Source organism: Babylonia areolata, chromosome 4 (assembly GCF_041734735.1).
Source record: "Babylonia areolata isolate BAREFJ2019XMU chromosome 4, ASM4173473v1, whole genome shotgun sequence".
Lineage (NCBI taxonomy): Eukaryota > Metazoa > Mollusca > Gastropoda > Neogastropoda > Buccinidae > Babylonia > Babylonia areolata.
The window spans coordinates 52514138-52528538 of record NC_134879.1 but is presented as its reverse complement, the minus strand read 5'-3'; the positions used below and the strand labels follow the sequence as shown (position 1 = coordinate 52528538).

At 48.6% G+C, this 14401-nt stretch overlaps 1 protein-coding gene across 1 annotated transcript in view; it reads left to right on the top strand.

Annotated features, from left to right (window-relative positions):
- The window catches only part of LOC143281488 (uncharacterized), a 26184-nt gene extending 12923 nt beyond the window's left edge, over positions 1 to 13261 (top strand). Inside the window, exons 5-8 of the mRNA XM_076586698.1 lie at positions 719 to 1023; positions 6424 to 6528; positions 9278 to 9519; positions 12736 to 13261. Of these exons, the coding sequence (XP_076442813.1) occupies positions 719 to 1023; positions 6424 to 6528; positions 9278 to 9519; positions 12736 to 13261 (1178 nt within the window). The remainder of the gene's footprint in view (positions 1 to 718; positions 1024 to 6423; positions 6529 to 9277; positions 9520 to 12735) is intronic.
- The last annotated feature ends 1140 nt before the right edge of the window (positions 13262 to 14401 follow it).

The following is a 14401-nucleotide window of genomic DNA, read 5'->3' as shown; positions in this document are numbered from 1 at the left end:
GACAGGTCAGGCAACAAAATGATTTCTGTTGTGCAAGTGAACAACGCTCGCTGGATCGCTGACTTGTCAGCATTAATGAAGAACCTTATTTTATTTCACCAGTGTTTAAATATCGAAAGTCAGTGTAATCGTAGGGACACAAACACATACACACGCGGGCCTACACACACACATGGAGACATGCACATGTTCGCGAACTCTGGTGGAGAGAAGACAAGAAGAAGACAAGAAAAAACGACAAGAAAGGAAAAAAAAAAAAAGGACTGGGATAATGTAGGTATAATTATTGTACTTCAACGACAGACAGAGATCCGTTATCATGAGAAAGACAGAGATTCTCAGAGAGAGAGAGAGAGAGAGAGAGAGAGAGAGGAGGGGGGGAACATTAACACACACACACACACACACACACACACACACACACACACACACACACAGAGGATTAATCCCTCCTCCCCCTCCCCTCCCCCCCCCCCAACCACCCCCCTCCCCCCAAAAAAAGAGAAAAAAAAAATCCACGTTGCCACTTTCCTCCAGTGCCAAAAACCTGTCTTCCTCCTCGCGATACCAAAAAAAAAAAAAAAAATAAAAAAAAATAAATCAATTCCCCCATGTTAGATTTTTCAGAAACAATGAATAAAGCACTGTGTATTCTGCACACACACACACACACACACACACACACACACACACACACACACACAAAAACCCCAATCAGACGACGCGTGCTACGACCCGACGTGTAACGCCACCTTCTCCGCCTCCCCGCGCGACAGACTCCGACAGGTGCTCGCCACCCGGCGCCGGATCCCACCCCGCTACCTGCAGGCCCTGGCCTCGGCCACCCGGGGTGTCGGCGGCCCCCACAGGTACATCTTCGTCACCGCCGTGTCCAGCAACCACTACTACGAGGTGCAGGGGTTGGTGCACAGCCTCCGGAGGAACCTCTTCCCTCGTCTGTCCTCCGACAACTTCACCTTCGTCCTGTTCGATGTAGGACTGACGGCGTTTGAGAGACACGTGGTGAGGGTGGTTGGTGGTGGTGTTGGGTTTAAAAAAAATAAATTATTTTTTTTATTTGTATTTGTTTTTATCACTGCAGATTGCTCTGTGTGAAATTCGGGCTGCTCTCCCAAGGGAGAGCGCGTCGCTATACTACAGCGCCACCCCCCTTTTTTTTTTCCTGCGTGTAGTTTTATTTGTTTTTCCTATCGAATTGGATTTTTCTTCAGAATCTTGCTAGGAACAACCCTTTTGTTGCCGTGGGTTCTTTTACGTGCGCTAAGTGCATGCTGCACACGGGACCTCGGTTTATCGTCCCATCCGAATGACTAGCGCCCAGACCACCACTCAAGGTCTAGTGGAGGGGGAGAAAATATCGGCGGCTGAGCCGTGATTCGAACCAGCGCGTTCAGATTCTCTCGCTTCCTAGGCGGACGCGTTACCTCTAAGCCATCACTCCACTTGGGACTTGGGGGGGGGGGGGTATGGTGTGCTTTGCTCATGTTGTGGTGTGGTGTTTTTTGTTGTTTGGTTGGTTTTTTGTTTTGTTTTGGGGGTAGGGGGGTGGGTGTTCTGGTGTGTTTGTGGTAAGTATGAATTTTGTGTGTGTTTGTGTGTTGTGGCGTGGCGTGTGGTGTGATATGTGTGTGTGTGTGTGTGTGTGTGTGTGTGTGTGTGTGTGTGTGTGTGTGTGTGTGTGTGTGTGTGTCTTCACAGTGCAGTAGTTTAACGGTCTGTGTCAGGTCAGGTCATTAGATCTGCTACTGGTAACCTGTAATCCAGTACAACCTGTTCAGGGTCGGGTTGCCGGCGACTAAACCGGCACTCCCACCGCTCCCTTCTGGGACTGGTGAGGCGGGTGGCTAGACACCCGTATGGAATTAAAAACTAGATCCATAAAAGGGCGTTGGCTCAGGAGAGCCACCGACGGCCATCTAGCTCCACCGTGCTGTGTGCATGCCACACGCAGTTGGCCCCTGGGGTGTGTCTACCCATGCATGTGAAGTCTGGATCCGGCAGAATCTGCGGAAGAAACCTATCGGTTCAACGGAGAGGAAGGCGGTTACAGCAACGCACTGTGGAGTGCAGAGAGCAAGATGAGACACCGAAAGGATATCTTGGTCATCCACTGCATCCGTGCTCATCCTCCAGTCGTCTCGACTTAGTCTTGCCACTGGAAATTGGTGGACCCGGACGAGAGAGTGAGGTCGACGTTGCGCAACTCCTCTTCACTTTAAACAAACTCATCGCGCAAGTCATCAGTCATCCTTAATGACCTTTCATCATTCATCCCTTCATCACCCCCAAGTCCTGTGGTGACAGGCGAGCGACGAAACGACAGGTGTGGGCACACTGACAGTCGCAGCCGCGGACCTTCACGCAGGCGGCTCAGGCCATAGGGTCGTTCTTCATCGACAGGAGCAGCGATGGAACTCGGAAGCCGTCTGAGCAGCCCTCTTTAGGAATGCACTGCTCACCTCCCTGGCATGAGGAAGGGGCTAGAAAAGTTGCCCTAAAAATTGCCCGCTCCATATCACCCTGGCCAGCATACCGCGGCTGGCGGGGACCCTACATAAGCGGTCGAAACAAAGAGAAAGAAAAGAAAAAAACAAGGATCGTTCCTCTCACCATTGGTGCTTGGAACATACGGACTCTCCTGGACAGAGATGCCGCGGACAGAGCCCAAAGGAGAACGGCACTTGTTGCATCCGAACTCGCCAGATACAACATCGACATCGCAGCCTTGAGTGAGACTCGGCTTGCAGGCGAAAGCGAGCTCTATGAACGGGGATCTGGTTACACCTTCTTATGGAGTGGACGAGGAAGTGAAAAGCGACGTGAGGCTGGCGTTGGTTTTGCAGTAAAAACAGCACTAAGCAGCAAGCTAGCTGGAACCCCAAAGGGAGTCAACGATAGGCTTATGACGATGAAACTCCCGCTGGCATCTGGCCAGAAGCACCTCACCATTGTCAGTGCCTACGCCCCAACCATGATCAACCTGGATGAAGTGAAGGCGAAGTTCTACGAGGACCTTCACTCTGTCATTGCTGCTATCCCGAAAGCAGACAAGCTCATCATTCTTGGGGACTTCAATGCTAGAGTAGGCTCTGACTACATCTCCTGGGATGGAGTGATTGGAAAGCACGGCGTGGGCCACTGCAACCCAAATGGATTGCTTTTGCTTCAGACCTGTGCATGGCACGAACTGCTGATAACCAACACAGTTTTCTGCCTCCCTACCCGTAACAGGACATCATGGATGCGCCCTCGCTCAAAGCATTGGCATCTCATCGATTACGTCATCGTCAGGAAAAGGGATAGGCAATATGTACATGTGACAAAGACCATGTGCGGTGCCGAATGTTGGACAGACCATCGCCTTGTAGTCTTGAAGCTGAATATTCGAATCCAACCCAAGAGACGCCCCCAAGGCCAGAAGGCTCCAAAACGGCTCAACATCGCTAAGCTGAAAAACATCGCCATCAAACAGACCTTTGTGGAGCTGCTGGAAGATCGTCTGGAATCCGCTTCTCTGGACAACCAGAATGTGGAGTCTGACTGGAGGATCCTGCGCGAGCTGATCTATAGTGCAGCTTCAAAGACCCTGGGACCCATGACCAGAAAGCACAAAGACTGGTTTGTTGAAAGGTGTGATGAAATCAAGCAGCTTCTGGATGAGAAACGCCGTCTGCATCAAGCCTACCTGAGCAACCCAAAGTCCGCATCAAAAAAGGATGCGTACAATGCCATCCGCAGGACTGTTCAGCAAAAGTTACGCCATATGCAGGATAAGTGGCTGAGTGACAAAGCTGATGAGATCCAGGGATATGCTGATAGGCACGATATGAAGAGGTTCTATGATGCCTTAAAAGAAGTCTACCGCCCCACATCCTCAGGATCATCTCCCCTCCTCAGTGCAGATGGGAATACCTTGATCACCGAGAAAGAGAAAATTCTCGAACGCTGGGCTGAGCACTTCGACAAAGTCTTAAATCGCCCTTCCTCCATAAATGATGAAGCCATAGACCGTCTTCCACAAGCCCCCATCAACGAAGCACTGGACATTCCGCAAACACTTCTTGAGACTCAGAAAGCAATCCGTCTGCTATCCAGTGGCAAAGCACCTGGCTCAGACTCCATACCAGCAGAGGTCTACAAGGATGGGGGCACTGTGCTGACTGAGAAGCTCCATCAGCTGTACTCACTCATGTGGAAATAAGAGACGCTCCCCCAGGATTTCAAAGATGCTTCTATCATTCACCTGTACAAGCGAAAGGGGAACCGGCAAGCCTGTGACAACCATCGGGGCATTTCCTTGCTCTCCATCGCAGGCAAGATACTTGCCAGGATCCTACTAAACCGCCTCACAGCACACCGTGACCAAGGTCATTTGCCTGAGAGCCAGTGTGGATTCTGGAAAGAGCGCGGAACCATCGACATGGTGTTTGCTGCAAGGCAGCTGCAAGAGCAAAATGTCAGGAGCAAAATGCTGATCTGTTCTCCACCTATGTCGACCTCACCAATGCCTTCGACACCGTGAGTAGAGAGGGTCTGTGGAAGATCATGGCCAAGTACGGATGCCCTCGGAAATTTATTTCCTTGGTCAGCCAATTCCATGAAGGCATGCAGGCTCGAGTCCAGGACAATGGCGAAACATCTGCTCCTTTTCCAGTCACAATGGTGTCAAGCAAGGCTGCGTCCTGGCTCCGACACTGTTCAGCCTCATGTTCTCTGCAATGCTTACTGATGCCTTCAGAGATGGCGATGTTGGAATCAGCCTAAAGTACCGAACAGATGGCAAACTGTTTAAACTCAGAGGTCTTGAAGCAAAAACCAAGGTCATGACAGACATCATCAGAGACTTTTTCTTTGCTGATGATTGTGCCCTCAGCGCTGGATCTGAAGCTGACATGCAACTCAGCGTCGACAAGTTTGCCACTGCCAGCAGGAACTTCGGCCTTACCATCAGCACGAAGAAAACTGAAGTTCTCCATCAGCCAGCCCCAAGGAAACCCTACGTTGAGCCCAACATCACAGTCAACTGTCAGAGATTCAGTGCGGTGGAGCTGTTCACATACCTTGGCAGCACACTGTCACGAAATGCGACCATCGACGATGAAGTGAACGTCAGGATTGCAAGAGCAAGCGCAACCTTTGGTAGACTCTATGCAAATGTCTGTAACAGAAGAGGCATTAGTCTCGAGACCAAGCTAAAGGTCTACAGAGCAGTAGTTCTCCCCACACTACTGTACGCCTGCGAAACTTGGACAGTGTACCAACGACACGCCAAGAAGCTGAACCACTCCCACACAACATGTCTCAGGAAGCTACTGAACATCAAGTGGCAAGACAGGACCCCAGACACAGAGATGCTCGCAAAAGCCACCCTTCCCAGCATATTCACCATCCTGATGTAATCCCAGCTTCGCTGGGCTGGACACGTGGCGCGCATGCCAGACCACGGGCTGCCCAAAAGGCTCTTCTATGGCGAGCTGCAACAAGGGAAGAGATCACACGGAGGCCACAAGATGCGCTTCAGAGATACTCTGAAAGTCTCTCTATCTCTGAAAGTCTCTCTGAAAGCGTTTAACATCAACCCTGACTCCTGGGAGGAATCTGCAATGGACCGTGATAAATGGCGCGTTGCTGTGCACAAAGGCGCCAAGTTGTGCGAGGCCAACAGGACTGGTGCAGCTGTTCAGAAGAGGCAGGCCAGAAAGTCACGGGCAAACAAGCTCCCTGACAATGATATGCCTGTCTTTGTCTGCCCCAACTGTCAGCGAATATTTCGTGTGCAGATTGGACTATTCAGCCATCTGCGCATTCACAGACAGACTCATGAGCATCCCCCCACCACCACCACCCTCCCCCCATCCCCCAGCTGGATGACAACGATGGTCATCATCGATCTCGATGGACACACACCACCAGTTTAACGGGGTGTGTGTGTGTGTGTGTGTGTGTGTGTGTGTGTGTGTGTGTGTGTGTGTGTGTGTGTTGTGTTGTGTGTGTGTTGTGTTGTGTTGTGTCATTGGTGTGTGTGTGTGTGTGTGTGTGTGTGTGTGTGTGTGTGCGTGTGTGTGTCTTCTCAGTGCAGTAGTTTAACGGTGTGTGTTTGTGTGTGCATGCGTGCGGACGTATATGCGTATGCGCGTATGTGCGTGCGTGTGCTTGTGTGTGTGTGTGTGTGTGTGTGTGTGTGTGTGTGTGTGTGTGTGAGTGCGTTCGCGCGCCTGTGTGTGCGTGTGTGTGCGCGCGGGTACATGCATATGTGCGTGCGTGTGTGCACTCATGTGTGTGTGTGTATGTGTCCTTGTGCGCTGGTGCATTCGCGCGCGCGCGCGCGTGTGTGTGTGTGTGTGTGTGTGTGTGAGCACATACTTTTATGCGTGTGTTTGTGTGCGTGCGTGATCTGTTCAGACAGAGAAGAACTGTGGGTGCACAGTCGTGGATTTCCCGTTTTCTGAACTGCCAGAATTTGTGCGTCATCTGACCTGCTACTCCTGGAAGCCTATCGCCATCGCTGTGAGTATTGTGGAGACAAACATTACCGGTGTTACTTCGGAAAAATGCCGCCAGGGTTCAGGAAAACGTAGAACTGACGCATTTTTCTCTTCGTTTGCTTTTTTCTGCTGCTGCTTCTGTTCACACGGTATGATAACAGATTTATGAATAACAGAAAAAATCAACCACCACCAAACAGACGCATAGGATTTCTCATAAAATATGCAATCACATTACGAGAGAAAGACAAACAAACAAACAAGAACTTATGAGACAACATGGTATTATCTATTGTTAGAATATGTTTCAAACCCACTTTTTAAAATCTTTTTTTTTTTTTTTTTAACTCTCTCCATACGAACGGCGAAAGAGACGACGTTAACAGCGTTTCACCCCAGTTGCCATCATTAAAATATTGCAAGCGGAACGCTCTTATACTGAAGACGTGAATGTTGACAAAGAATACCACAATTCTGACGACGGAAGCTAAAGGTTGGGTCATTCAGACACCCACTGGACATCCGAGGGGTCTGTGTAGAGGAGAAGAGAGGACTGGCCGTACTGAGTGAGTTAAATCACTATATAATGACCAAGAACAATTGAAAAGGGGAAGACTTTGCAGCAGCATAACACTGCGTTTGTTGTTATTGACTTTGAGATCGATGGTTAAATCGCAGTGCGGTATCTATCTTTTCGTTTTGTGGACTTTCAGCAATGACACCGAGCGGTCATTATTAGTGTATTAAATGATTGTTTGAAATATATACCATGGTAGATTCTTTACCTTGGCACTGTAAGTCATTATTACTGTTTTAAATGGTTGTTTGAAATGTATACCATGGTAGATTTTTCCCTTGGCATTGTGAGTCATTATTATGTTTAAAATAATTGTTTGAAATATATACCATGGTAGATTCTTTTCCTTGGCATTCTGAGTCATTATTACTGTTTTAAATGGTTGTTTAAGATAATAATACCATGGTAGGTTTTTTCCTTGGCGCTGTAAGTCATTATCACTGTTTTAAATGATTGTTTGAAATATATACCATGGTAGATTTTTTTCCTTGGCACTGTAAGTCATTATTACTGTTTTAAATGATTGTTTGAAATATATACCATGGTAGATTCTTTTCCTTGGCGCTGTAAGTCATTATCACTGTTTAAAATAATTGTTTGAAATATATACCATGGCAGATTCTTTTCCTTGGCACGGAGAGTCATTATTACTGTTTTAAAAGGTTGTTTGATATATATACCATGGTAGATTCTTTTCCTTGGCACGGAGAGTCATTATTACTGTTTTAAAAGGTTGTTTGAAATATATACCATGGCAGATTTTTTTCCTTGGCGCTGTAAGTCATTATCACTGTTTAAAATAATTGTTTGAAATATATACCATGGCAGATTCTTTTCCTTGGCACGGAGAGTCATTATTACTGTTTTAAAAGGTTGTTTGAAATATATACCATGGCAGATTTTTTTTCCTTGGCACTGTAAGTCATTATTACTGTTTAAAATGGTTGTTTGAAATATATACCATGGTAGATTTTTCCCTTGGCATTGTGAGTCATTATTACTGTTTTAAATGGTTGTTTGAAATATATACCATGGTAGATTTTCCCCTTGGCATTGTGAGTCATTATTACTGTTTTAAATGGTTGTTTAAGATAATAATACCATGGTAGATTTTTTCCTTGGCGCTTTAAGTCATTATCACTGTTTTAAATGATTGTTTGAAATATATACCACGATAGATTCTTTTCCTTGGCACTGGAAGCACCGTCTGGCATAATACATGATAGATGGCTGTGAAAACATAAACAAAACAAAAACAAAAACTCTGGGCCTGCAGAAAAATAAGACCAGTTGACGATTCAGGAATCTTAAGTCAATAATGCACAAGAATCGAAATTTCAATATCATTATTCCTCATTTTCCATCCCACAGGGTTAAAACCATATATAATCAGAGTGGCAACAGATATGATAAAGTGGCTTGGAATATAGACAAAACTTGCACAGTCAGATTTCTTGGAGTGTTAACAGTCGTGTTGTCTGGCATCTGGAAGTGCGCGAAATAAATTGTGCACAGCTTGGTTAAAAACAAAAACGCGCGCGCGCGCGCGTGTGTGTATGTGTGTGTGTGTGTGCATGCGCGCGCGCGCGTGTGTGCGTGTATGTGTAAGTATGCGTGCGTGCGTGTGTGTATACCTACGCGCTTGTATTCTTTATTCATGTGTGCGTGTGTTTGGAATTATGCTGATACCGCAAAGAGTTTTTCTGCTGTTGGTAACAAGTTAACTGATTGAAGCAAATATCTTTATAACTAAACTACGCATACGCTCTCACCCCCCCCCCCTCCCCCCCACCCTATCCCTCTCGCCTCTCCCTTCCCCCTCTCTCCCCCCACCCCTCCGCCCCCGCACACACACCCATTGTCCTCCCTGGTCCCAACTGATTGCAAATCTCTTGTACCAAAACCACGCACACACGCTCCCTTCCGCACCCCGCATCCTCACACCACCCTCGTACCCCCCATCCCATTTCCCCACATCCCACATCCCACACCCCACCCACACATCCCATTCTTCCCACACCCATACCCCACTCACACATTCCATTCTTCCCACCCCACACCCACACCCCACACCCACACCCCACACCCACATCCCACACCCACACCCCTCCCACATCCACACATCCCACTCTTCCCAATCCACACCCCACCCACACCCCACACCACAACCACCCTACACCCCACACCCACACAGTCCCTGCTGCCCAAGGCGGAGTACGTGGTGTGGACGGACGCCTCCATACGCTGGGAGAGCGGGTGCCCCGTGGACGAGCTGTTCGAGCGATGCCGGCGGCGCGGGTTCCAGTGCATCAGCGACTACGGGTCCATCGCCGTGCGTACAGTGCAGTCCGCGTTCGACTTCCACGGGGACCGCCAGTGTCAGTACTCCCCCTTCACCGAGATGCTCAGCGGCTTTGAGATGTTCTACAACGACAGGTGAGAGTGGGGGAGTGGGGTGGGGGTGGGGAGGGGGGGGGGGGGTCGGATTTAGGTTGGCAGTTGATTTATTTTATTTTATTTTATTTTTATTGATTGATATGGATACTTATGATATAGTACTCGTCTTCGGTCATAGTCGAACCTCAAAGCCCTTTATAGTCATTTTGTATAACAGGTTGCCTACCTACCCCTTCTCAAAGATGCTGATCGGCTTTGAGATGTTCTACAGCGACAGGTGGGAGTGGGAGTGGGGGGGGGAGGAAGGAGGGTAGAGTTTTGGTTGGTGGTTGATTTAAATAAAAAAAAAAATTAATTGATATGGCTACTTATGAAAAAGCACACGTCTTCGGTCCAACCTCAGAGCCCTTTGCAGAGTCATTTTGTACAACAGGCTGCCTACCAGGGTACAGCCCACTGACAAGCTTGTTTTCCACGCACGCACGCATACACGCTCTCACACACACACACACATTTGCACGCGTGCAAACACACACACACACACACGCACGCACGCGCACGTACGTACGTACGCACACACACATACCCACACACATGTACACTTATTGGGTAGATTTGGGTTGGTGGTCGGTTATGTCAAGTCATTGATTTGATTACTTATCTATTTTCTGTATTTATGCATCCTATTTTGTTTCATTTTATTTAGATTGCCCTCAAGGCCTGACTAAGTGCGTTGGGTTATGTTGCTGGTCAGACATCTGCATAGCAGATGTGGTGTAGCGTATATGGATTTGTCCGAACGCAGTGACGCCTCCTTGAGAAACTGAACTGGCCGGGTCGCTTTTAGTTGGTGGGTTTGGTTGTTGGTTATTAGTTGGATGGGTTTTTTTTTTTTCTTCTTCAGGTTGGTGGTCGGGTGAGTTTTAGTTAGTGATTACATCCCCGGTTTTTAGAGCCAACACCCGTTGTGTCGGGTGATGTATTGTCTTTTTCTGTGTGTATTCCTCCACCCTGTCTTTTTTTTTTTTTTTTTTTTTTGTAGCACCCACCTTTCTCACTGGTCATCCCGTCCCCTCCACTATCCACCCAGGTTCACTTGCGAGACAATGTTCTTACATACCCTTTTTTTGTTATCACCAACCTCTTTTCCCACACGAAAACCCGCCTCCTCGGCTGTTGTTGGAGGGACGTGATGGCGGTCTCCACTCTTGGAGGGACTCGGACGCTCACTCAGTCTGTCTCAGCGACTAAGCCATTATTGTCGTTAGTAGGGGGGGGCTTAGTAGGTGGTGTCCTAAGTACGTTAGACCAGAACAGGCACCACTGAACACCACCGAAGTGACTCAGCAGCAGTGCAGGGTCTCCTCTGGTGTGTGGCCTCCTGGCGTCCTAACATCGATAGTTCCCTGCGGACTGCCGTCGCTGGGAGTGTGACAGACGAACCCTGGTGTGGCTGTGTATGGGGGGTGGGGGAGGGGGGGACTCGGAATGAGCGGCGTGGGAGTAATGCCACTGAAACGGTGCAGATGACGGGGCAGAAAAAAAAACCGTCCCCCCAACCTGGACCATCCAACTAGGTTCACCCTGGCACATCCATGACCCGGGAGACAGTGCTCTTTGTTTACACCCCTCCCCCCCCCCCCCCGCCCCCGACCCCTCCCCAACACCACCCCCTTTTTTTCTTTTTTGTATCACCAACCACCTTTCTCACACGACAACCCGCATCCTCCGCCCTCACCGCCCATCTTTAACATCCACGTGGTTCACCCTGGAGACGGTGCTCTTTGTGTACCCCGCCTCCTTTACGTGTTACCGACCGACTTTCTCACTCGACAACCTGCACCTCCACCACCATCGACCCGGGAGTCAGTGACCAACCACTATCACACTATACCATGCACCAACCACCATCACACTATACCATCCACCAACCACACTATACCATCCACCAACCACACTATACCAACCACTATCACACTATACCATCCACCAACCACACTATACCAACCACTATCACACTATACCATCCACCATCACACTATACCACCCACCACCCACCATCACACTATACCACCCACCATCACACTATACCACCCACTAACCACCATCACACTATACCAACCACCATCACACTACACCATCCACCATCACACTACACCATCCACCAATCACACTATACCATCCACCAATCACACTATACCATCCACCATTATACTATACCAACCAGCATCACACTACACCATCCACCATCACACTACACCATCCACCATCACACTATACCAACCACCAACCACACTATACCAACCACTATCACACTATACCATCCACCAACCACACTATACCATCCACCAACCACACTATACCAACCACCATCACACTATACCACCTACCAACCACACTATACCACCCACCAACCACCATCACACTACACCATCCACCAACCACCATCACACTATACCACCCACCAATCACACTATACCATCTACCAATCACACTATACCATCCACCATCATACTATACCAACCACCATCACACTATACCATCCACCATCATACTATACCATCCACCATCATACTATACCAACCACCATCACACTATACCACCCACCAATCACACTATACCAACCACCATCACACTATACCATCCACCATCACACTACACCATCCACCAACCACCATCCACCAATCACACTATACCATCTACCAATCACACTATACCATCCACCAACCACACTATACCAACCACCATCACACTATACCACCCACCAATCACACTATACCATCCACCATCATACTATACCAACCACCCTCACACTATACCATCCACCATCACACTATACCAACCACCATCACACTATACCACCCACCAATCACACTATACCATCCACCATCACACTATACCATCTACCAATCACACTATACCATCCACCATCACACTATACCATCCACCATCACACTATACCACCCACCCTCACACTATACCATCCACCCTCACACTATACCATCCACCCTCACACTATACCACCCACCAATCACACTATACCATCCACATCACACTATACCATCTACCAATCACACTATACCATCCACCCTCACACTATACCATCCACCATCACACTATACCAACCACCATCACACTATACCACCCACCAACCACACTATACCATCCACCAGCCACACTATACCAACCACCATCACACTATACCACCCACCATCACACTATACCATCCACCCTCACACTATACCATCCACCCAGGTTCACCCGGGAGGCGGTGATGCAGCCCTGGCTGTCGTGTGCCTACGACCAGCGGTGCATGTGCGTGAGGGACCACGTGTGGCAGTTCCGCTGCCCCTCCTCCCCGCCCCGCGGCTACGGCCGCTGTCACCGCTACGACCAGTCGGGCCTGGGCCTCATCCAGTCCAAGCTGCTCCTGGACCAGCGGCCCATCATCTACGTGCCGCCGGGCTGCGTCCGCGTGGCTAGGGAGGTCAAGATGAACTGGTTCGAACCCCGCAAAACCGACGTTCTGGCGCTGGTCGTGGGGCTGTTCGTGGCGGCGAACGTGGTGGTGGTGGGTGGGAGTCTGTTGGCTGGGTGGTGGTGGTGGTGGTGCGGGGTTGATGACGTGGGTAGGGGTGGGGATGGGGGCGGTAAGGGTAGGGTCGGGCTCAAGTCGGAGAATGGGGGTGTGAGGTGGTGGTGGAGAGTCGTCGGGGTGGTGGTGGTGGCGGTGGTGCTGGAAGGGGCGGTGGTGGTGTTTTTGCTGTGGGTGTTCGTGTGAATTAAGGGGGGGGGGGGGGGTTTAGGAAGGTGAGCGTGGGGAAGATTCTTCACTACCGACGCCAAAGATCAACAACACGGCCACGACCACGGTCCACAGCCAAGTGAAAAAGAAGTTGACTTTGTGAGCGAAAGCCAAGATACAAAATTCGTTCCACTCAACTGTGCGTCATCGATATCAGGAAGTGGTCCGTCTAGTGCTTCCAACCAGTCGGTGTTTATATTTATTTGTTTATTTATTTTCATTATTTATTTATTGATTAAGCTATTTATTTATCTATTTATTCATTTATTTTTGATGAATCATGGCATAGAAACGATTGTCGTGATCGATGTTGTTCACCGCCGGGTATTTGTATTTCAGGTTGTTACAATTTCCTTCTGTTTTTTTTTTTCTTCCCCATAAAATAATTTATTCACTGAGTGGGTGGGTAGCTGGAGGAGATATGCAGCGACTGACCGACAAGTGTAGGAGCAAGTGAGTGATGGGTGGGAACAATGTGTGTATGTTGGTCATGAGGAATGTGTGTGTGTGTGTGTGCGTGCGTGTGTGTATACTCATTGATTGATTTGTTGATTGTGTGTGTTCAATTGCATTTAATGTCTATCCACATTAAGTAATATTAGACCCCCCAAAAAAGAGGGGGGAGGGGGAGGGGAGGGAGGAAGGAAGGAAAGGGTAAGAGGGGAAATAATCACAACATTTACAACAATCTGGCTAAAATAATAACTTCCAAACTTTTTGTATAGTGTGTGTGTGTGTGTGTGTGTGTGTGTATGTGTGTGTGTGTGTGGTTTAAGTACATGATTGTTAATTCTTTAATACGGAGTCCTTAGCAAGTTTCACGCTTTTGTGGATGTCTATGTATATGCGCAAGTGTGTGTGTGTGTGTGTGTGTGTGTGTGTGTTTGCACGTGTTTTTTGGTTTTTTTGTGTTAGTGCGCACATGTGTGTTAAGTGCTTGCTTGACTGTGCGTGCAGTTTGTGTTATAATCATGCTTGGGGGCCATGCTCATGTGGACCTGAAATTTCGAGTGCTGAATGTAGCAAAGAAAAGTAGGTATGATCATATCATTTAAGCTGTCAGTATTTGAACAACACGTGCAACATTGCGGGCTGGCTTTGTTGCGTGTGAATATG